Source organism: Anser cygnoides, chromosome 1 (genome assembly GCF_040182565.1).
Source record: "Anser cygnoides isolate HZ-2024a breed goose chromosome 1, Taihu_goose_T2T_genome, whole genome shotgun sequence".
NCBI classification, from domain to species: Eukaryota; Metazoa; Chordata; class Aves; order Anseriformes; family Anatidae; genus Anser; species Anser cygnoides.
This window is the reverse complement of record NC_089873.1, coordinates 66211151-66234828: the sequence shown is the minus strand read 5'-3', so window position 1 is coordinate 66234828 and position 23678 is coordinate 66211151. Positions and strand designations below refer to the sequence as shown.

Below are 23678 nucleotides of genomic sequence, written 5' to 3'. Positions count from 1 at the left end.
TTTATTTTTTATTAGATGAAACAAAAACTTGGATTTCAGATAGCATATGCAGCTATAACATTTGTGACAGGGATTTCATGGTGCCGTTGTTTCACCATAAAATGTGAGAATGGATTCTCCTTGAGAACAAAAAATATGCTCTTAGCACTTGAATTCTCACTTAGCAAACTTGATCTCCAAGGAAGGCTCACTGATTTTGGCTCCTCTATTTCAACACATTTTATAGCTCTTGTAGTCCTCATTTTCAAGCACACAAAATGTTTCCACATCACAAGGCTTATCAAATCATGAGTCTTTTCACATGGCAGTGATTTCCTAGTGATAACATCATTTTTCCACATATCTGGCATACTCGGTGCTACAAGTGCAACCAATCAGATCCATCTGGTGAGAAGCAGGACAAGAGTCCTTGGGACATTGCATTGTTTTAACATTTCTTACCAGTTAAGCAGCTATTGTTGACAGTCTTTTGATAACTCGAAGACATTCTTCCGTTGTACTCCTTGTTGTACGTTAGACTGTTAACTCAAGAAGAGAAGTTGGACAGGGTGAGCAGGCAGCCTGGTAGAATACTTTGCATATGTTTGGATTTGGGGACCACAGGCAGCCTGGTTAGTGGATATTTTTGCCTAAGACCTAAACCAGCCTTTTACATCTGTGTGTCATGGTTGTGATTATATCGAGACGCCGGTCTTGAGCATTGATCCAGTGTGCTGAGAAGAACAGAGACAGTGTTTTGAATCTCTAGATTTCCACAGAAAGTTGTATCCATAGAAAAGTGTGGATACAAAGCATATCAAGGCACTTTTTGTAGAGCAGATTAAACTGTCTGGGCAGATACAGGCTTTGGCACCTGATTTTCTGACTTTGTGTGGACACATTTATAAATATGGGAGATATATCAGAAGAGTGACTCACAGCTCTGTTTCTCCGTGAAGGCTACTACACTCAGATCTCCACGCTGGCAGACGTCCAGGAGAACGTGATGGAGTACCTGCACGTGCTCAGCCGTCCCATGGTCATCAACCACGACCATGACATTATTTGGACTGAGGCCTACATGGACAGTGCGGTAAGAACTGACAGCACAAGTCTTTAGTCAGCAAACAGGAGGGCCTATGAGCCAAACTGGCAAAGGTGTTAGGCATTCAGCTAGTATGTTAGGCACATAACTTAGTCCAGCTTCCCATCTAAATGTCTTGTGTATGTCAGAACCTAAATGAAATCCTGAAATGTATGTAAAACCAGGAGCTGTTTGATTGATAGAAATTACTGGTCTCTGGCTGTGCTGAGACAGGCAATATTTCTTTTCTGCTTGCTCCTGGAGTTGAGATGTATATGTAGACTCAGGTCTGGACCTGAAGTGACCCAGGAGCCCAGGACTAATCACACAGACACAGCATGACGTAAGCAGTACTCCTGTGAAAGGAGGCTAACCTTCTAAAGGATTATTCACAGGAAAGACTATTTACAGCTCAGGATATGGGTCACAGAGATTTATTTCCCCCAGCCCAGTAGCTAACTGCACAGTGCCGGTCAGAAATACAGGTCTCAGTTTGTCACTCCCTCATTCCTTGGGCTAGCAAGATGCAAGGTCACCCAGGGCAGAGCCCCTGTGTAAAGGGCACATCTCGCTTCCTGGGAGGGAAACGGGACCAGGAAGTCAGGGCTCTCAATGCCCCTTGCCTGGCCTAAGGGAAGACTTCAGGCCTTAGGACCACAAACTGGTGCCATCGTGGTGTTATATTGCCAAGGCAGCTTTGAAATCCAAAGGAACAAGGGGAAGGACAAAGGGGATCATCACTGAAGGTGCTTTCCCCTGCACTTCCCCAGATAGAAGGTGCTCCTCAATCTCCATCTCCATCCCCTTTTACATTGCAGAAATGTATGCTGGCATCTTCACCACAGAGAGGTTTCCGCGTAATTGTGACAGAGCTGACCAGAAGTCAGGTTCCCCTATTCCAGAAACAAACCTTGACACTTTGTATGCTTTCCTAGGGAGGAAAAATATTTTCAGGAGACTCTGGTGGGAAGAGGCTGTCCCCAAACTCTGTGCTGTGGCTGACCATTGCGGCTGCAGTCATGGCACACTGGCTCTGTGAGGGTGATGTGGGGTTGCCTTCTGCTGCAGGAGTGGTCCCAAGCAAGAGGTGGAACTTGGTACCTGAGTGTGCTAAGCAAAACCTCCAGAAATGCTGCCAGCTACCCAGCAAGTTTACTCTAGTAGTAAACATGCCATCCCTGGCACTGGTGTTGGGTGCCACACTTACCAAGGCAGCAGCAGGGATTTGTTTTTTGCGCTTTTTTTTGCTGCATTTCTTCTTGGCTTGGCTTGCCATTCTCTTCCTCCACTCCAACCTCTCCATTTTTGTTTCATTCCTTCATTCATGTACTCATTCATCTGTTCATCCATGTCTCTCACTAGCTGCCACAGTCCGAGGAGGTAACTGCTCTCTTGTGTTTTGTGAGCGTGCCGTTCCCCTTGTGCCAGTTGGTGTGTCGGTGCAAGCGCTCACAGCCACAGCTGGCCTGTACATCTGGGGGCAGGGGGCTGCAGCTCTCGACGAGCCCTCTTACACCAGCAAGAGGAGAGGCAATGCTGGATGTACTGGAGAGCTGTGCTGTGGGTCCAAAGTAGGGGTGTCCGTGTTGTGCAGTAGCTTAGATCACTGGATTTCTTCTTCCATGCGTCTGGCAAATGCTGGACACAGGTACTTGGTGTGTGTTAGCAAGAGTGTTGCTGTGAATGGGAATTTTCCACTCAGAATTATCCAGACCAATAACTCAAGATACCAGGCTCAAATCTCCATCAGGCAACTGCACAGATCATTGGCTGGCTGCTTTATGGCTCCTAGCATGCACACTAATGGAGACAGTAGATCAGTTCTGGCCTCGCTACTTACTTGACCAAAGGAGAAATGGAAGGGAGATGCTACTGGCATTGAGGGAATAAGCCCTTTTTAATGCTAGGCAGATCTGGGAGATTTCTGTGCATGTGTCTTGCCTGTTTTACCTCCTTTCTTGTGTGTTTTTAGAGCATCTGCAGTACTGGGAGCCTCTGCTACCCCAATGCATGTGTATGTCTTGTGTCTGCTGTAGAGACAGCTCACTGTGTTGTACCTGTTTGTATCATGATTTTGCCTCCGTCTTTCCTATGCTTAGATGCCTGAGTGACAAGTTTATATAAGCAGGCTGTGTGTGTATTTGTGCCCTTTAAATATTTGCCTGTGCTGTTTCTCATTCGTGCTATTCATGTGTCTGCAATATAGAATATGTTGTTTGTGATTTTGCTCATATTTGTGTTGTTTTTCTTCATTCTGTGCTCTATGTGTTGGTGGTTTTTACACTTGCTGCATAAGCGCCCATGTCTACACACCCATTACTGTCTCCTCCTCAAAACAGCTCTTTAATGTCTCCTGCTCATGGTGGGTATACATGGTGCCACCATTTCTACAGGTTCTCAACACATTTCACTGGCTTTCAGCCCATCCTCATCACCCCACATGAGCAAGCATCCATCCTACGAGCCTCTTGGATACAGAGTACTGAAAAGTGCTGCCATCTGTTTTCAGAGGGGCGTGGGAGGCGAGGAGGTGTCTGATTGTACCCAACATCTGGGCTTCCTGGGAATTCCAGCGCCTTTCAATCGGGTTATCTGTGGTATTGCACCTGCTAACTCACGGCTCGTTGTTCTGTGGCAGCTCTTTGCATCTCAGGCTCAAAGTCTGTTGCTCATGACAACGGTGGCTATGCCAGTCTTCAGCAAGAAGAACGAGACGGTGAGTGCAACGTGGGCTTTGCTCTGCCTCCCGCCAGCAGAGGTGGAAGGCTGCAGCAGACCTTTGTGGGGTATTAGAGCCAGCGCACCTCTGACAGACCTCATGGCCATCAGGGACCATGGCAGACTTTGGACAGGATGTGCAGATGATAATTTTTCTGTTGAAATGATAGCCTGCCATTTCCTCTGAATGCTATTTCTTCCAAATACCTCTTAAATATGACACTTCTCCCTGTTTTTATCCCTCCCATTTTCAAACCCAGCCTAATTCACAGACCCATAAAGTTTCAGACTGGAAGCGATCATTACCTTGTCTAGTCTGTGCATTTTATTGCAGACCTCTACATTTCATATAGACAGTCCTTCATGAGCCCAATAACCTGTGTTTGGCAAAAGTGTCACTGAAGAAAGGCATCCAGCCTTGAGCTCTCCATTGTGGTTTCTCACTCCCTGTTAAAAACTGGTGTCCAAATTCCACTTCGAGTCTGTCTGGCTTCACTTTCCTATCATAATGACTTTCTCTGATGGATTGAAAACCCTGTAGCCCTTGGTATTTTCTCCCGGGAAGCATCTTCTGCACTTCAATAAAGTCAAACCTGTCTTTCTTTTGATAAGATAAAAAGGTTGAAAATTTTTGGTGTCTTTGATAAGGGCATTTTCTCTGGATTTTGAAACCCTTTAGACAGTCTTCTCTGTACCATTTCTAGCTTCTCAACATCATTTTAAAATGGCATCTGGTACCTCACCATTGCTGTATGAGGAATGAAGTCTTCATCTAGGTCCTGTGAGCAATTACTTGCTAAATTTCTTTGCATGCTTGCCTTGTCCTTTTTGTTATTTACACAAACTGAATGCAGATTTTTGCCCTCAAATCTTGTTGCCAGTCATTTTATATTACTTCTGAATCATTATCAAAAATGCAGACTAGTATTGGATAGAAATACTTCTCTCCACAAACAGTATGTTATTTGGTTTTGAATGAATGTACATAAGCTTAAAGAGAACACAAGAAAGGTCAGTAGGAAGTTAACAGCGTGTGTTCAGGCAGAACGCTACTGAAGTTTTGCTTCTGAAAATGGGTTTTCCTTTGTTTTCAAGAGATCTCACGGCATACTGCTGGGTGTGGTGGGCTCTGACGTGCCCCTGAGGGAGTTGTTAAAACTTGCTCCACGGTATAAGGTAAGACTGAAATAAGGCAATTTTATTTTACACTGCAAAGTCACTAGTCATTCTTCCACGGGCATGATTCTGAAAAATCATTCCTCTTCCTGTAGGAAGAAGTATGAGCATAAAGCAAGGGCAGTCAGATGTGGTGATGCATATAATACATGCAAAATCATTCACCACTAGAAGCACTTAGGCTGCTTCAGAAACACAAGGACTGGATGATCCAGTGGATTCACAACTAGTCATGGAGTCTTTGCGCCTTTGTGGTCACCAGTTTAGATCCTTCAGAGATGAGATGGATCTGATAGCCTGTCTCAGAAGAATTAATGTTTTATAGCCAGTTCCCAGTGGACAACAGCTGCCATACCAGCTGGCAAAAAATAAACAAGCTTCACTGTCAGTATTCTTGGCAGAAAAACTGAGGACTAAATTCATTTCAGAGACCAAACTGTTCTGCCATGTCTGAAAGTCTTTTTCTCTACATCAGCATGAAGACTTCTTGGCAGGACAGTGTACAGGAGGTTGGCTCTCACCCACTGATGCTGTACCTAGACAGTGTATTTGCTCTCCAGAAAGTAGTCCAACAGTTACTTCTAGCTCTGTAATCAATATATCTTAAAAAAAAAAAAAATGTTCATGTTCATCCATAGGAAAACACCCCAGAGATGCACTGTTTAGTTTGGTTTCTGCTGCGAATTGTGTGCAGTGACCTTTTGTTCAATCACTCTCCATACCAGGCGACATCAAGCACATCTGAGGATTGCCAAAGTTATCGGGCAGTTTGAGCCATCATTTCAAGTTTTCAGTTTCTCTTAAATAACTATTAAACAACAACTACCAGTTAGGCAGTTGTCCAAAATCTGTTCACTAGAGACCTGCAGGACTGGAAGTGCTGTCAGAAGCTATGCATCTCTGCAGTGCTTCCAGATCTGGATGCAGGATTGGCAGACCATTTGCATGTAGCTGCTGAAAATGGCCCTTCAGGCAACCCAGGAACCGAGAGCATCAGGGTGCAAGTGCTCAGCAGGCAAAAGCTAGTTGGTTTAGGTTTGGGGGAGTCTTGTCTAGGAGCTTCAATTCTTATACACGTTTATTTTCTGTAGAATACTAATAATACCTTTTCATCTTCCTTCTCCCATGTCACTCAAAAGCCATATGTCACAATAATCTTTCTTCTGAGCCAAGAAGGGACACTGTCCTTTCCTCCAAGTAGTGTCATGGAAGAAGAAAAAATTATTTGAAGGATTTATTTACATCAGAGGCAGGACATGACTTCCCAGAAGTTCTTTCAGTTCCAAACCGGTTCATAAACCTCATATTCTCAGCTTGAATCCTTTGGCATATGTGCTGCAAAGGACCAGCTCCAAAGCCCGTGAGAGCTCATACATTTATGATCCCACTTATTGGGCTGGGAAATTTCAGCTTTAATAGGCCAACAAGGAAGTTTGCCATAGTCCTGATCCAACGCCTTGGATTCATTCTGCCACGCTGAGCTGAGCTCTATGTGATTGCAAAAAAAAATGTTTTGTATAAAGTCCAGAGTTTTGATCTGGGATATGTGTGATAAGTAATTCATTCCCTCCAAAAAGGTGCAGGCGGACTGTGAAAGACTTACCTCTCTGCTTCCCTGTTGTTATCCCTCCAGGATTGACTCTATAGGAATATAAAGTTGCTACGTTTTTTTGAAGATAGAAAACTTAGCCGTTCTTGTTTTCCATGAGACACCTCATATTTTGGCAAGCACAGGCTATCTATGAGTTTTCAGCAATTCAGGCTTTAGCTGGAATTTGTATTATGTATGGGCTTGATCTGAGCAATTGCTCTCGTGGAAATTTCTTGCTGGTATTTGCTAGCGAGGCTGGTCAGGCTCTAAGGGGGTGTCTTTCCCTGCTTGTGTGCAGAGACAGACTACCTGCCCATCCCTGTGTGCACCCAAGCACAGCCAGTCTTTTCTGAGCAGCCAGAAATGCAGGGTTAAAAAGGTTGGGATGGAGCCTATTTTCTGCTGGTCAATACCTTCAAAAAGAAAATACTTCTGAATATTGATGGGGCCAGGGTATCAGCAGCACCCACTACACAGCGGTGTTTCTAGCTAAAGCAGAGCTAATTATTCTCTTTCTCCAGCTGGGTGTCCACGGATACGCCTTTCTGAACACCAACAACGGCTACATCCTTTCTCACCCAGACCTCCGTCCTCTGGTACGTATAGCTGTGGAGATCCTTGCTGACTTGGGAACACCGGCTTTTAGGGATGATCCTGATTTCTCATGTTTTATTGATATACGGGCCCTGGGAACATGAGGGACAGAGAAATCAACGTCACACCCCTAGGTGCATATATGTATACATGTGTATGAAGTGGGAGGTAACCCGCCTGTCTGCTCTGTAGGAGTGCGTGTGGGTGCTGTGTTTCTGTGCACTTGCTGTACTCTGGGCACACATGTATGCTCATGCTTGTGAGGCTCCACTGGAGAACCAAATCCCCTCACTTGGGCACATCTCCTACAGGAAGATTCAGCATGGCTGTCTCCCCAGTAATAGCTGCCCAGCAGCTGTAGTGTTGGAAATTTGGGGAATTTGAGGCTAGCGAGGTGGAGTAACACAAATCCTGGTAACATGGGATGTCAGAAACAATTTAGGGACCAGTGTGCTGCAAATACTTGAGGGTCAGAGTGGACACAAGGACGTTTCTCCTTCATGGTGCCACCTGGAACTCCAGACTGCACGTACCTGCAACCACACTATGGGCTTTCTTACCCGGGCATGCAACACATCGTCTGTTTCACACACGTGCCTGTCTGCACAAATCTCCATGTGCACAGCTTATAGGTGTTAATGTGGTTACTGGCAAGAGGAATTGCCACCACAGGGCTTCGCACCAGCTGTCTTCATAAAGGCAGCTTTGCACAGAGAGACCTCAGACACGGGTAGTTACTTCACTATGTGAGGAGAAGGATCACACCATGTTGCCAGGATGAGGCAAAGCAAAGCTAGGCAAGGTCATTGCTTTATCCTCCACCTGAAATTGGCCTCTCTTAGTCTACTTCACACTTTTTTCTTCACCAGTAAGATTAGAGGGAAATAGCTCTCTTCCATCAGTTAACCTGAGGTGAAAAGCCTACTTTTTGTCAGTGAAGCCAAAGCTTAATTCCCATCAGGAAAGATCTCCTGCTGGTATTATAGTGTTAATGGGATTACACTCTTAGCTGTGGGGAAAAAAAAAAATATTTCCTGGAGGTAAGCATACTGTACTGACACATTTAGCTGAATATTCTCGCAAACCAGGCTGTAGCTTTTACCTGCAAGTTCACCTATGTTCCTGCTTGTCCCTTGCTCCTGGAACAAACTTTCCCGCTTGAACTCTCCCAGCTTCGCACCACTCGCATAAAGAAATATGTGGCACGGGACTGAGAAATTATCTGCACCAAAAAACTGCCTTCCAAGTCAGAGAATAAATGAGACTGAAAAATCCTTATTTTTCAAATTAGAAATTAATACTAAATTCTTAAAGGGTTAATTTAAAAAGTTATCTAGTCACTTACTGGGGTGTTTTTTTCTCTTTTTCCTATTTTATCTTTTTTTTTTTTAATAAATGCCAGTATAAAGAAGGAAAGAAACTGAAGCCTAAGCCAAACTACAACAGCGTAGATCTCTCAGAAGTGGAATGGGAAGACCAGGACGAAATAGTGAGTATCAGAAAGTGAATTTAGGCTTTTGTAGCCCCTTCCTTCTATTACTAAGTGTGCCTTCATGGAATGAGGGGGAGGGAAGGGGCAATCCTGTTTTTTCTGTGCAGATCTGGCCCTGACTAAGAGAGACTGGTATTCTACAAGAGGACAAGACCGATGCTCACCTACAAAGTGCTTGCCTTCCTTCTCTGTACCAGTTTTCCTTCCCATGGAACAGGGAGAGAAAGTGCTGGCAGGAGGAAGGAAGTAGTCGGAGGATGCTCCAGGGAGCTGGTCTGTCTGTACCTGACCCACATGCTGGTGGCAGCAGCTGCACCTCTGGACATAGCTTAACACAAAGCCAAAATAGCTCAGTAGTATGGAGGCATCCCATGATGTTGCCCATATGTGTAGTATGTGAGATATAGCTGAAACCACTCAGCTAATGAGATCTGCAACAAGAAAGAAAGTGCAATTCCAAAAGAGACTAAGCTTTGCAGTCATTTCTGATAATAGACAAAGAGCATAAGGAACTTAGACACTCAATAAAAACAGTTTTCCAGGAAACACCTTATTGCACATCTTTGGAAGCACTGAAAACAATAGCTGACAAAGGGAAATGAATAGAAAATCCCCTTTTTACTCTCTCAAGTGAAACTATTAAAAAGTGGTAAGCAAGAAACAGCGTGTACCTCAACGGCTGCATGTTGCAGTGTTTCAGAACTGGGTACCCAGATACAATGAGAAGGCAGAGAGGTTTCTCTGTAGCTGGCTTTCTTTTACTCAGAAGAATTAGGAGAGAATAGCTACTTAAGATGCTAAGGTAAGAAAATAATTTGGAGTAAGACAGAATTAGCTGTGGGATGCATGCTTCTGGATTACAGGGGAGACCGCTGAGATAAAGGGATCTGATGCTATAGATATCACAGAAACAGGTGGGACAAACGAAGTGCCCAGCAAGAGGATTACAGCAGCTACTGCCGCAAGCACAGGGCAAGCAGAAAGGGTCGTGCCAGCAGAACTCAGCAAGTGGAAGGGTGGCAGACTGACAAAGAAAGCACAGCAGGACTGTGTGTGAGATGTGGAAAGTAAGACAAAAATATGAGATTTTACATGCAGTGGACTTGACAGGTTATCTATGGCTTTATCTGGGTTTACTAATGTCTTCTAGCAGCTCTGTCACTGAAGACACTTTTAGAGATACTCCTCTCTACAGTTTGCTATTTTACAACAAAATTTTTTAAAAAAGCATTGATACCTGAATGTATATATGATGCAGTGTAAGGTTTCTGCCCTTAGGCAATCAGAATAAAACTATCCAGAGTGAAATATATACATATATCAAAAGAGGCATACAAAACAAAGCCACTTTGTGTTCCTGTACTGCATCTTCCAGAAGAAAGAAAGGTTGCAGTCACTGATATCTGCAGTGTGACTTCAGCAAGTTGAGAGTCTCTCAAGATACACCCACTGCAGCAGAAAGATGCCAACGTTTCAACACTCAGATTTGCAGCTATGGTATTAGATCAATGACAGACTCAACATCAGTTGCAGTATAATCTCAGCAACACTGATAAGCAGCAAAATCAGACTGGAAAAATATGCCCAAGTGCTAATGATGTGTAATACAGCCAGCTGCTGAAAAGAAAAAGGGAGGGAACACGGCACTGTCTGCAAAATAGAAATTCATGTACAACAGTGCTATTTGCAGCTGGGCAGCAAGGAAGTTTGAGGTTGCTTTTAAAGTTACACAGGGTTATTCTCAGTGTGAGGGGAACAGGGGTCGCGGGGTCCTGCCCAGCAGTCTGGGAGCTGACACCTGAACAAGTTTCTTCAGCCTTGACAGAGCATCTGAAGAAGAAATTAGCCTGCAAGGAAGTTGGGACTGAGTGGCCAAACACCTAGATGTTATGAGAGCCCCCAGGTAAACCGTATGTCTGTGTTGGTTTGAAACCACACGAGTGGATGGGAAAAGGGAGTCAGCAGCAGACAACTCCTCCATCCAGACTTGGTTAGGCATTTGTCAAAGTGAAGGCTGGCTGCTGCCAGCAGTGTCCAGCATAATGAGGACTGAGCATTACAGGGACTCCCAGACACCAGGACTGTGGCTGATTGAGTTCTGCATGCAGGAGAAGCTGTCAAGGAAGAAGCAGCAAGCTTGGGCTGTGGCACTGATCTACAGACACTGTCACCTCAGCGCTGGGCACAGGCCTGGAGCTGGAGGTGAGGAGATCCAAGGAGATCTCATATCCACTGGTTTACTTCTCCACTGCCTCATGGGGCAAGGAAAGACAGCTGGCATTCGAGAAGATATGGACGAAACAGCAATAACCGAACTAAACCCAGAACCCAGAGAAATTGCTGCAGGCTGTCAGACCAGAACAGAGCATGCCGTGGCTCTGGCAGGAGGTCAAACTCTTTTAGCAAGAAAGGAGTTACAGAACTAGTCAGTGTTTTGATTTCCAAGACATGGGCCTTGGAAAACACAAGCTTTATATTCTAGGCCTGTAAATAACCCACATCAAACAGCCATAAGAAATAGAGCTGTGGCCTTGTAAAGCAACTGCAGTTGAGTCTGGCCAGCACCTGAATGGAAGCTTGTCTCTGGAAGTACGGAAGCAATTTGTGTGAATGAATAAGCTACTTCCCACCTTTTTTTCTATCCAGGCTGAAGCAATAGGTTGATATGCTCTGGCAGGCTGGACCTGAAGTCAAACCCTCTGCACTTATGGAAAAATTCCCTGGCTCTTTCTTGCAAGAGGCTGGGAGTCACTGTGAAAATTACATTTTGCCTTTGGAACCTGAATTGAATGAAGTGGTCTTCTCACTGCCTCCCTGGCTATCACACAGCCTTGCTTTGCTGTGTTAAACAGCTGCTTTGCTGAACTCAGAAGTGGTGCTGAATGCAGCCTATAATTTATAAATCAGTTTTAAAAGATGCCAAAGAGCTTTGTACTCGGTCTGGGGGAACCAGCGGGTTTCTCAGGTGTCTCTTCTTTCAGGCTCTCAGAGCACGGTGCTAATGACTTTCTGGCTGCCAAATGGTGAAGTCTGAAATGTGGACTGTCAATTTCATAGCTTCCAGGTCCTTTCCTTTAGCTCAAAAGACATATCAACAAGCTTTCAGCATAAGCCATTATTATTCCATGTTACTGATTGAACAAGGATCCTGACCACTGAGAACAGGTTTTCAGTTTAAAAGAAGCAAGAAAGAGCTGTGAAGAGAAAAAAAAAATGACAGCCACTCTTTCCTGTCACAGCCCCTGTATATTAATGTCAAGCAGCTCTATTAATTCCTGTCCTGCTCTGCCCAGAGATGCTAATGTTGATCTCATTCACCTCTGCAGCTGAGAACTGCCATGATCAATGGGGAAACGGGCTACCTCTCCATGGATGTGAAGGTCCCTGTGGATAAAGGGGTAAGAAATTATCAGGCTTGGGTCACATGGAGGGAGGGGAGGGGAAATGGATGCTGAAGAACCATGAAGGATGTGGTTTTAATGCTCAGCATTTCAGAGTGTGAGGATTTTATTGTTTCACCGCATATATAACACGTGCTAAAGGCATAAAATAGAACGTCGTTAGAAGTGCTCTGTATACCTACCGGCATTCCGTGTGTGCAAAGGTGCTGGAAATGCCTCACAGCTCCCTGCTTTGTCCAGGCAAAGCCAAAAAGCAAGTTGTTCATTGTTTATAGGGCTGTGAAGTGAATCTGAGATCTTCAAGAGTTTAGAGCAGGGGAAGACATGTTGAGCTGATCTAGACAGAAAGGTTTGGAGGCTTTTTTTTGTCTCCCTTTCCTTACCCAGAAGTACTCAAGAAAACTGTCCTTCACTCTGTCAGAATGATTTTCTTTATCCAAGTTCGGGATTAAGTTTCTATGCAAATATTTACAAGCATCTTATGGAAACTCCTAGTGAAATAGAGACTTCTGAAGGTTCCCTACCAGCTCTAATGTAGGGTTATACATCTTCCCCTGGAATCAGTGCAAAATGGACTTGTACATTTAGGTTCACTGGTACTTTTTCATTCAGGTTTATTTAATTCTCTCAAAGAGTTTGGCTTCCATCATTTCCTCTTAGGAAGTATTCCAGAGTCCTGCAAGTTTAGCTGCCCAGAAGTCTTCCAAATTTGAGGAAAATTTTCCATCTTTTGTAGACAGTTTTTTTTCAGCCATGAGGCTGGCTGAGCTGCTCCCATGCTAAGCCACAGTCAGCACCAATTCCAATAAAGCAAGCACTCAGCCACTGTTGAGATTATGCTCTTTTCCAGTGAAGATACCCCTCTGTTTCCCCTGGATGGTTGTATTGCTAGACTTTATAACTAAATTATCTGTCTCTATTTTTGGTGTTTACAACTATTAACTGTCAATGGATTTGCCCTTCCCCAACATCTGCAATTGAAATACTTGCACACGTTTCAGTCCAGCAATTATTTCTGTTCCCTCTGTCTCTTGTATCATTTCTTTTACACAAGTACCAGAGCTTCACTGAATTATTTGAGCACAGTTTCCCTATTGTTCTGTAGAGAGCTTCTTTTCTCTGCAGTTGGTTATTTCTGAGCAGGAAGCCCCAAACTTCATTTCTGCTGTCCCTTCAAATTTTTCTCCATCACACAGTTGACCCAGAATTACTGCCTATGTTTCACAGAATCACAAAATGGCTTGGTTGGAAGGGATCTTAACGATCACCTAGTTCCGACCCTCCTTCACCTAGTTCCAACCCCCCATTTTCCATGTTTCTTACCTGTTTTTTAGGTTTCCATGTTTCTTAGCTATTTTTTCCAGTTGCCTTTTTTTTTTTTTAACCTGAATCTCACTTCTTTTTGTCCCATCTTTCTAATTTTTGGAGCTGTTGGAACTTTTTCTCAGTATACAGAGAAACAGTGATTTATTTTATCTTACACATCACTGTACATAATGGCTCCTAAGATACAGTCTGTCTGTTCCTCTCAATAGATCTTTTTCTCCTGATGCACCATTGTTTACTGCTTCTTTCTGGTTTCAATACTGCAGTTGTTTCACTTCATATCTTATTTAAGTCCACATTAATTAAGTCTTTAGAATAAAATTTCATGAAAAGCTGTTTTAAGTGCTTTATATAAACCCAAATACATTTCATGTCCTTTATTCCCTTCATCCATTATCTTTGTTATTCTGTCAGAAAAGCAAGATCTATTCTTTGTAAGTCTAGATTGCTTATTTCTCTAACTTAACCTCTTTTCTCACCTTTTCTCTGTGCACCCGCAATAGCATACCTTCTGAGTCATCCAAAGATGGCTTTTTAGTTCAATATTTTAGGGATATCTTTCTGTTCCCCTACCCAGGAAAAAAAAGACAACAAAAAGTGGCCTTGGTAAGAGATATTACCTGTTTTATTCTGCAACTCTGCAAGCTTTATGAAGCATAATAGGAGACTGAAGCTGAGCAAGTCACAATTTTACTATTATCTGAATACATGCAGAGCAGGGACAAGAAGCGAAACTTAGCAATTCCCACTAGTACTGTGGTAGCTGATGAAGCAGAGCAGGAGCCGAAACAAAGAAATTGCTGACAGAGCCTGGAAACAGAGAGCATGAGGCAGTCAGCAGAGAGAAGGGCTGAGTGAAGCGGATAGGAATTATTCTGTCAGCCACTTAAAAGAAATTCCACAAGTTGATCTCAGGGAGGTATTGAGAGCAGAATGAGATAGAGAAGGAAAAATAAAGTCCAAAGACAAAGGGCAGTCATTAGAGAAATCTGGTGGCAAAACCTGCTTTTGCTTTCAGCTAGGGGACAAATGGGTAGGCCTGTGGCAAACCAGTGATAAGACCATTAGTCAGGAGTGGCTGCCTAGAACAGGTGCAATACCAACACTTGACCTACACGTGTTCCCAGACCGCTGGTGCTGGTACTGAGCCACCCTGCGTGCCCGTGTCCTCTTCTTCTCCCTCGCTCTGTGCTATGTGGCACAGTCCTGCCTGGCTGTCCTCAGCCCTCCTTGGCTCCAGGGTGCTCTGCTGCTCCCCCTTCCCACGGATGAGTGGCGATGCCTACAGCTGTCTTAGGGAGGCTGTGCATTTCCCCATCCTGCAGAAAGAGAGCTGTGCCAGCCTCCCACAAGCACCAGTGCTGAGTGGCTGCATGCACAGAAGAGGGGCAGTGCGTGCGGAGCAAAGGAAGAGCAGAGCAAGCCCTGCTGAAGCCCTCCTTCTTCACCCTGCCTTCCCCCACAGCAGATCACTCTGGAAACAAGGAAATGGAGGCTCAGTACCCCTTGTACCTTCCCCACAGCCACCAAAACAGCACCATGACATATTGCTTGGGGGTGCCATGGCAATGCTGGTACATCTCAGCTCAGCAAAAGACTCAGCCCCTGCTGCTCCAGTTGTTGCAGTACACACTTGCCATGCAGGGAAAGAGGGTAGAGAAGGAGCTGAGCTGCCTGCCACCTTCTCACCAAACAATAACCCCATCTCCATCTCCCATCTGCCGTGTGCACTAACTCGGGGCACACTGCGGAACTGGTGTTGGCTTTGCCCTTTGTGCATCGTGTCTCTTCTGCAGCTGCACGGCTCAAGCAGGTTAGAGCAGGCACGGCTTTCCCCGGGGAACAGTGAGCTTTCTGTATTCACTCCGTCTCCCACACACATCCTCTCACCTCGTTTTCAGGCTGGGGCTGGGATTTTAAACATATTAGGGTTCATATACTGCCATAAGGCTTGAATAAAAATTTTCCAACAACTTTTCTCCTTTGGAAAAGATTTCCACTGAAATCAACACTTTCCTACAGGAAAAGGCCAGTCTGGCAAGCAGCTGAAGTTCTGAAGCAGCTTTCAAAAATCTGAAATGTCTTGAGTTGAAACGTCAGGCTGAAACAAATATTTTCATGTGAATCAAAATGTCTTGGATTTGAATCAGCACTTTTTTCATTTGAAAATGTAACTTGTTTCTTTTTCTTTTTTCTTTTTTTTAACAAAATTGGAATATGTTAATGTTTTGTCCCCATTTGGCATGAAAGGAAGTGTCAGGAATCTCAGCATTTCCCACAGGAGTGGTGAGAGCTGTCCCCAGCTGCCCACTCATGCAGTGGGTAGGGTGTCCATCCTGCCTCTCCTCCCACCTCACCTCTAGAGAAACGAAAGGTTTAACCGAAGACCTAGATGGAAAGACAGGGTGGCTGCATGGACCCTGAAAGTCATGAGTTGCTGAACATGCTGAATACCACATATTCATTCCTGTCTCTGGACAGTCCTAGATGAGTGCAAAGTGTTGGTGATGATCACCCGCTTCTGCTTATCCCTAGGGATGTAGATCCCAGGTCGCCATCACCGCTATGGCCTTGGTCTGTCAGACAGTCTCTCACTCTCTTATTCCTGCTCTCATTCCAGAAACGAGTTCTCTTCCTCACCAATGATTATTTCTTCACGGACATCAGTGGCACACCCTTCAGGTGAGCATGGGCTCACACGTCACCAATACAATGCATCTGAAGTCTGCCATCAGGGGTGGGAAAATGGTCTTTAAAATGGTCATAAAACGTGACTCATGAGTAGAGCAGTGTGAATAACTGATTTCTTTGTTCCCATAATCATTAAAAAATTATTTATCTGAAGTTCAGAGTCCAAAAGCAACACCTTAGGTGAAGCACATCATTTCATTTCAGAGAAATGAGATATCTTCAGTTTTCATTTCCACTGAATGCTTGATATGCTGGTATTGGTTCTAAACAGAACATTATTGTAAACTGAAAATGCTAAAACATCGCATAAAAAAATCAAGCTAAACTTTTTTGTGTTTTTTTCCACATCCAAAATGTTTTGAACTTGTCATAGATTTGATACATGTTATTGTTGATTTGAACCTTACAACTCTGGCCAAAAATGTTGTCACCAAAAACGTCTCACAGCTCTACAGACAGGTCCCTTAGCCTCTTGTGCTGCAATCAGATCTCACTTAATCCTCTTTCGATGATGTTCTTTTCTTTAATAGCTGTGGAGGGAATTAACATCTTTAAGGGTTGTCACAACAGGGAAGGAAGTGTCGTGTTTTGGGATTACACCTCCCCTTGCTGACAAACCCTCTGTTTTCCCTCCTGCCTGCAGCCTGGGGGTTGTGCTGTCCAGGGGACACGGGGAGTACATTCTGCTGGGGAACACTTCTGTGGAGGAAGGTAGGTGAATTTGGAACAGCCCCGCTGTCCCAAAGGTCAAGGTAGCTGCTCTGAAACTTACTGCTTTACTTCTTCACAGCCTGTATCTGTCTGTCTGCTACCAAATTTAATACTCAGTGTATTATCTGGTTTCAGGTTTGCACGACCTGCTCCAGCCAGACTTGTCTTTAGCGAATGAATGGTAAGTGGAGGAAATCTTGTCAAAGACGCTGGACTTTGTCATGAGCTTTTGTCAAAGTTCCCAGCAGCTCTGCTCGAGTTCACCACCCTCAGTGGCCCAGAGGAAAAGCAGTGCTGTTCAGGGACTGCACCTGGAAAGAGCTGATGGCCTCAGGGTACGATAGTGGTACCTCCAGAACTCAGTTCCATCTCTTCCTTTGTGAGTTCCCACCAAAGCCTGGGACATCCCCCGGTAGGAAATGTCTCCTGAGATTTATTCTCAGTCTTCTGTACTCAAACTCATTTTGTTCTTCCTCGTGTTGCTCTGAATTGTGCTACAAAACCCACAGTATGTCAGACCTGTCAGTGAATTTTGTAGCAAGGTTAGCGAGACACCAAAACATGTTTTAAAATCCTAGCTTATTTTTGGTTGGCATTCCTCTGAACTGAGCCTAGACCTAATTTCTAGTGAACATGGGGGTGATTTACGACCGCTGTTTCAAGAGCATGCATAATTTATGGTTTTGCTTGGTTTGGATATGAAACAGGGTAAAGCATGGCACTTTCCATTTATTGCTGTGAGGTTTGGGATTTTCATGAACCCAACATTCAGTTACACTCAGGCCCATGAACCCAGCCTGTATCAAAGCCAAAATAACTATATTCAAGAAGCCCCACAGCCCTTCACACCTCTCATTACACTGTCAAGTTTCATAGGCACAGCATTTGAGACACATGCAGTGACTTCTCCTTCTTCTACTCCTAACTTGGGGTGTCAGCTTACCACATTTTACATATTCATTACTCTTAGGCCTTGCTCATAAATCATTCCTTTCAGCCCCTTAATGAGATGTAATTCTCTCTCATAACCCCTTCCTCTCCCTTGTCCTGACAGTGAAGCAGTCAAAATTGAAGCAGGATTAGAAGACTGGTTTATTTTATCATACAGAGACCCACACTTGAAAAACATTCTCCCATTTCTCCCCAGACTGTGTCCTACAGCTGTGTCCCCTTAGGAAAGTTTTTGCTGACACCGTATCATACTGCAAGCTCATTCCTCATCTCACATTGCTTCTCTGTCTCCTTTTTTCCACTCCCAAACCAATGTTACTTGCATTGCATGTGGCCTCCTGCTTTTCAGGTCTCTGCATCACGTTGTTATTGTGTAGAGATACACAGGTACACACACTACTCAGTGCATAATATAGATAACCTTGCAGAAAGGATTTGGGAATGCTAACTATGCTGCATTGTGAACTTAAGCTGGAGAACATACCAGCAGCCCTACTAAGTGCAGCAGTTAGATTAACTAATGTTTGGTTTTATTGGTAGGGCTTGACTTAGAGCCACATTGTTAGGATTTGTGTGGCCATGGCATGCAGCAACAGCAAAACCTTTGCAGCCCAAGCTTTCTCACTGTATTTTTGTTTGCAGTTGTTATTGTCATGGAGCGTTTGACTGTGATTCTTTTTGCCCTTTTGGGCTTCTTCTCCCCCCACCAGGATTTACTGCATCACGGACATCGATCCCGACCACCGGAAGCTCAGCCAGCTGGAGGCTGTGATCCGTTTCCTCACAGGAGAGGAACCTGACCTGGAATGTGAGTGCTGGCCATCAGAAGGGCCCTGCTGAGGTTTTCTGTAACCTCACGGGCGAGCGGGGACTGTGAGAAACTGATTGGTGTCAGACTGAGCTCCCGTGGCAACTGCTCCCACAGGCAGGGCTGAACTCAAACCCAGCTTAATTCACAGGTGGAAATGAGCTGAGGATCCACTTCCTTGTCTCCAGCAGAGGATTTTTTTTTCAATTTCAAAGCTGTCACATAACTTAACTTCACTGAAGGTCTCAGCACAGGAAATAGCGAAGGACGAAAGGCTTGAATGGGGTGTGGTGGGGGCTGCACACCATGCTTAAGACAGACCGACCAGCTGGGCTAGAGGATGGCAGGAGGAGGCAGAAAGCTGCCGTCACAATTCTGCTCCCCAGGGCCCCAGCTAGCATCCTCCGTGGGCTGCACTGCGCCGTGTAGACAGATGGATTCTTTCACAAAAAGGTTATTAATTCTGTTTTCCAAAGACAATCAGTAATTTATTTTTTATTTGGGGGGTGGGGGGTGATTTTTTTTGGGGGGGTTGGGGAGAAAAAATGCTACAGAATGATTATCCTCCCTACTCACCCCTTGCAGCAGGTCCCACTCTCCAGGTGAAGTGTAGGCATACAAGCAGCTGATACAGCACCACTACAGAGCGGGACCTCTGTTGAGGGGCAGAGGTGGGCAGCTGTGCATGGGAACTCCCTGCAGGAATTTAGCTTTAGGATGTCCTTAGGTTCACCTCACTCTCCATGGCTTCAGCCTTCTTAGCTGTGCCAAGTGCTGAATCAAGATTTTGTGTATAATGCTTCAGAAACCTCTGACACAAGGATTTGGATCTCTTAAAACTAAAAACAAATGTAATCCGATAATTGCTTCTTTATTATACCATGTGAACAGACCACTCCTGGCTGAGTTTTGAAAAGGCTGAAAAGAGATGTAGCAGTTGAAGAAGACAGGAAGGAGAAAGAAAGTTTTGGAAGAGCTGACTAGGAGAACCACGCAGATTTTAAGTGCTGTGGAGGAAAAAGAAATAGAATTAGGACACATCCTAGGCGTACATGGCCTGAGGAAGGAAAGATCTGCTGGTGACCTCTGGTTCTGAGTTCTGAATGATAGCAAGGATGGAGAAAGGGATCCTGACAGCTGTGACAAATAAAGGCAAAAGGAAGTTGGGATTAGGTGATACCTGGGGCCTCAACCCAGAAACCAGGGCCAGAAACACTGAAACAGATGGGATGGCTCTGCCTAGAACAGCACTGAAAGGGCCTGCAACACGCATTAATCCCTATCTGCAGTATGACAGCCACTGCATTCTCACAGCATGAGACAAACGGAAACAGGGTGGTATAGAAATGAAGCAGGTTGAATAAGGGGGATTTTTGAGTATGCCATTTAGCACAGGATGGTATCTCGAGAAAGGTAAACAGAGTAGAGGCCATCAAGAAGTCACCAGGGGCTTTGAAGAAAGCTCCTTGAGTGGAATGGGGTAGCTGGTATCCTCACTATGGGGCACCCAGAAGAAACGTCAAGGGAGGGATCTGAGGCAATGGCTATAGATAGACTGTTCAATCAAGAAGGCTGGAGCAAAAGTCTGATGAGTAACTTCATTTGAAAGCCTCTCATTTGCCGACACCTTCAAACCTAAATCCTTCCACTGAGCTTACACGGGAACCATTGTTGCGATCTTAGCTGTTACATCTCTTCCTCTGCTCTCCTCCATCCAGGATGGCAGGTCGTGTTCTCGGCCCTGCAAGGGGTGGTCTCTCTTTGTGCCATGTAGCCCCAGTGCCCTGGTCCAGGCAGATGCTCCGTATCTAAGACATCTAGTGGGACATACGTATTTCTCTCCTGATTCTTGTTCTCCTTCCTCCTTAGGTGATGAGGAGTTGGTCCAGGAAGTGCTGTTTGATGCCGTGGTCACTGCACCCATGGAAGCCTACTGGACAACACTAGCCCTCAATATGTCCATGTAAGTCTATGAGAAGCAAGTATGGGTAAAACACCACTGAAGCTGCATTTCCAGATGCTATGGGCTTACGTAATGGCTGAAAAAGTCCTGGATTCTTTCAAAGTATATAAGAAACTTTAGAAATAGCTTAGAATTCTGTTAGAAATAGCTAAATAGCTTTATAGATAGCTCAAAAAGTGTCTCTCAGGAGTGGACTCCAGCAGGTTGGGCCTCCTCAGGTAAGCCTTTAGTTTGGTGAGGGTTTTTTTTGGTAACAGAATATTAATGCCACCCATGTTTGAACTCCACTGGAGGTCAGCAGTGATTCAGTGAACAAAGATCTTCTTTCAGCAGACGACATGCAACTTTCACAGATGCGTGTCTATGGGAATCCTGTCCCTGTTTCAGTTACCAGTATCCCTACTACTAATGGAGCTTGAGCCAGGAGCAATCATGCTAGGACACCCAAATACCAGTGCACACACCCTTAAACAGCCAACACCAACACACACCTCTTACTTTAAGTTTGTGCCATACCACCACGCTGCAGCAGACTCTCTACCATGTAGCTCTCCCATCTGTGCCCTTAGTAACTCCAGCAAGGCACATCCAAATCAATCTACAGAGTCAGTCTGTTACCCTGCCCATCCTGTGCTTGCTTGAGACAGATATTCTCCCTGCGGTCCTCTCCCTCGCTTCAGCCTACGTGTAGGCAGCCTAGAGCAGAGCTAGCAGGAGGAGAACAGCTCACATCCTCCTTTCAAAAGAAAGCAATGAGCAAATTTCAAAGGTGTCAATCTAGGCACAGGTCTAAGCCTAAGGTCCTCACTCGGGCAGAAGGATGGCTCTTCTAAGAACTGTTTGCTTCTGCTCATATATTTCTGTTCCACAGGGAGACTGAGGCAGGGGTCGAGATGGCATTTCTGGGCACTCGAGCTGGACTCATGAGGAGTGCCCTGTATGTGGGCTCTGAGAAACTTTCCAATAGGTAAGTCCCTAATCCACATTAAGGGATTTCTCTCAGTGTTTCTGAAGGGGCAGCATGAAATCACCACCAGGCTTAGCAATGTATTTGGGGATGCAGAAACAGAAAGGAAAGGAGCAAGACCTTGGTGGGTTGGGTGCTGATTTATGCAGGCAGGGAAGGGGCCCTTTGTGTTGCCCTGGTCCTCTTGACTTTTTCCTGAAATACTGTCCCAAAGTGCATTAATTTCACTGTAAAATGAAGAACTTTGATTATGGCCCGAATTCAGCCAGCTAAGAGAGGAAATGTCCACAATTACTCTATATCCCCTGGACCATTTTGCAGTGTAAAGGCTCTGCACTCCAGTGCCCCGGTTATGTTCCGGCTTGGCTAGGTTTGATCTTTCTGTCTCACCTCCTCTCTCCCAGTTTTATTCTGTTCTGACTCTTACATTGCTCCCATCATAGTATCCCAGTGCCTTCCAGTGATGCATTAAGTGATGTGACTGACATCTGTCACATATGATTCATTCTCTTGTCCTCTCCCTAAAGGCAAAAGTACATATTCAGAGGAGGTTTTTGACATGGAAAGGGCACAGTTTTCATTTTAGTTGAGTTTTGAACATGCAGGCTGGTCCAAGCTTCTGTAAAAAAGGACAGGCTGCAAAGGCATCAGCAGCAGATGGAACAAAACAGGATGGTGGTGGTCCTCAGCTTTTTGGTAGGTGTTTCACTGTCTCCCAGTTCTCCAAATACAAATTGCATATTCAAGGCAGAGAGCTCCATTGTGCCTGATGTGCACACCCTGACAGCCACAGTCTTCATGTTTCTGAGGAAGCCTTGGATAACTCAGCACAGCCAGGATCTGGTGACAAGGAAGAAAAAAACACGTGCTAAAAGAAGCTAACATGATGACTCCCTACCCCACACAGTGTTGTTCAGTGCTTTTGAATGGTTGCAGTCACTACATTTCAATGACAGATCCCTGCTTGTCACAGGAGAGGCACTTTTGGAGTCTCCTGAAAGGAAGGAACTGCATAAATGAGTAATTATTGTTATGTCAAAACACATAGCAAAAGGAGAGCCTGAAAACAAAGGGGGTGTGTCACCCAGGAAGGCTGCCCGTGCCCTTAGCGTCTCCTTCTTCACTCCCAGCGCTGCCCCGTGCCCTCGCAGCATAACCCGTGGGTGCACCCCGGAGGAGAGAGCGACGGGGGGTGGGGGGGGGACACCTCTTCCCGTGCCTCGGAGCCCCCGGACGCCCTCCGCAGCCACCAAGCCCGGGGGCCGTGGGGCTCCCCGCGGGGCCCCGACCTCCCCTCGCCCGGCCTCGGGGCCGCCGTGGGGGCGGTGGCGACGGCGGCGCCGAGGGCCTCGGCCTGGGCAACAGCGGCACCTGGCGGGCAGCCGGCGGCGGAGCGGCGGCCGCGGCGGCCCCGGGGCGGCGGGGGTGCTAACAGAAAATGGCGGCTCAAGGGGGCGGGGGGGGTGGTTCTCCCTCGCTGTAAATTGCCTGAGGGGAGGCTGAGGCGCCCCAGCCGTTATCAGCGGGAAACTTGGCTCCTGCCTTTGTGGGTTAGATGTGGTTAGATGTTCCCTGCAGGGGAAGCGGCAGGTGCTGAGGTGCCTCCAGGGGGTGTCCAGCCCGGGGGGGCTGCCTGCAGCGTAGCCCCGAGGAGAGCTGCCCTGTGCAAAAAGCTGCTCTCTGCTTTCTTCTGGCAGGAAATTTCTGACTCGAAAGGACAAGGAGAGTATCTTCACCATGGACCACTTCCCTCTGTGGTATCGCCGGGCAGCTGAGCACCCCCCTGGGAGCTTCATCTACAGCATAGTTTCAGAAGATGATTCAGGTAACCTCAGCCTGAACACGAGAGGAGAGAAGAGAAAGTTTTTCCCGTATAGCTTCCAATGCCACGCTTATCCCACTCCCTTTATTGCCACTCTTGCACAGTGGGAGTTACTGAGGTCCAGCCTCATGGCATTTGGTATACCCTGCGTAAAGGCAGAGGGACAGAACCATCAGACTCACAGTCAGGTCTGATGAGGAGTCAGCAGGGACTCAGGAAGAAGTGACTTTAGAGGATGTCATTTTTTTCCATCACTGATTTCCATGACAGGAAAGGATGGGTTTGTTAGGGAAGAGGGAGGAGTGTTTATCCGTAGTTTTCTCTTGGTGAGGGTGTCTCATTGGTGCCCTATGTTCTTTCCATCACACTACTAAAATATGGCATTTCCTCCTTAGCAAAGGAGC

At 45.6% G+C, this 23678-nt stretch overlaps 1 protein-coding gene across 2 annotated transcripts in view; it reads left to right on the top strand.

Annotated features, from left to right (window-relative positions):
• Nucleotides 1–23678, top strand: part of CACNA2D4 (calcium voltage-gated channel auxiliary subunit alpha2delta 4) — a 119766-nt gene that overhangs the window by 32225 nt on the left and 63863 nt on the right. For both annotated transcript variants that reach the window (XM_066990273.1, XM_066990274.1), the window contains exons 13-25: nt 939–1072; nt 3702–3779; nt 4877–4957; nt 7070–7144; nt 8545–8631; nt 11961–12032; nt 15982–16043; nt 16696–16763; nt 16899–16944; nt 18425–18522; nt 20392–20485; nt 21357–21452; nt 23150–23277. In XM_066990273.1, coding sequence (XP_066846374.1) covers nt 939–1072; nt 3702–3779; nt 4877–4957; nt 7070–7144; nt 8545–8631; nt 11961–12032; nt 15982–16043; nt 16696–16763; nt 16899–16944; nt 18425–18522; nt 20392–20485; nt 21357–21452; nt 23150–23277 — 1119 coding nt within the window. The remainder of the gene's footprint in view (nt 1–938; nt 1073–3701; nt 3780–4876; nt 4958–7069; nt 7145–8544; nt 8632–11960; nt 12033–15981; nt 16044–16695; nt 16764–16898; nt 16945–18424; nt 18523–20391; nt 20486–21356; nt 21453–23149; nt 23278–23678) is intronic.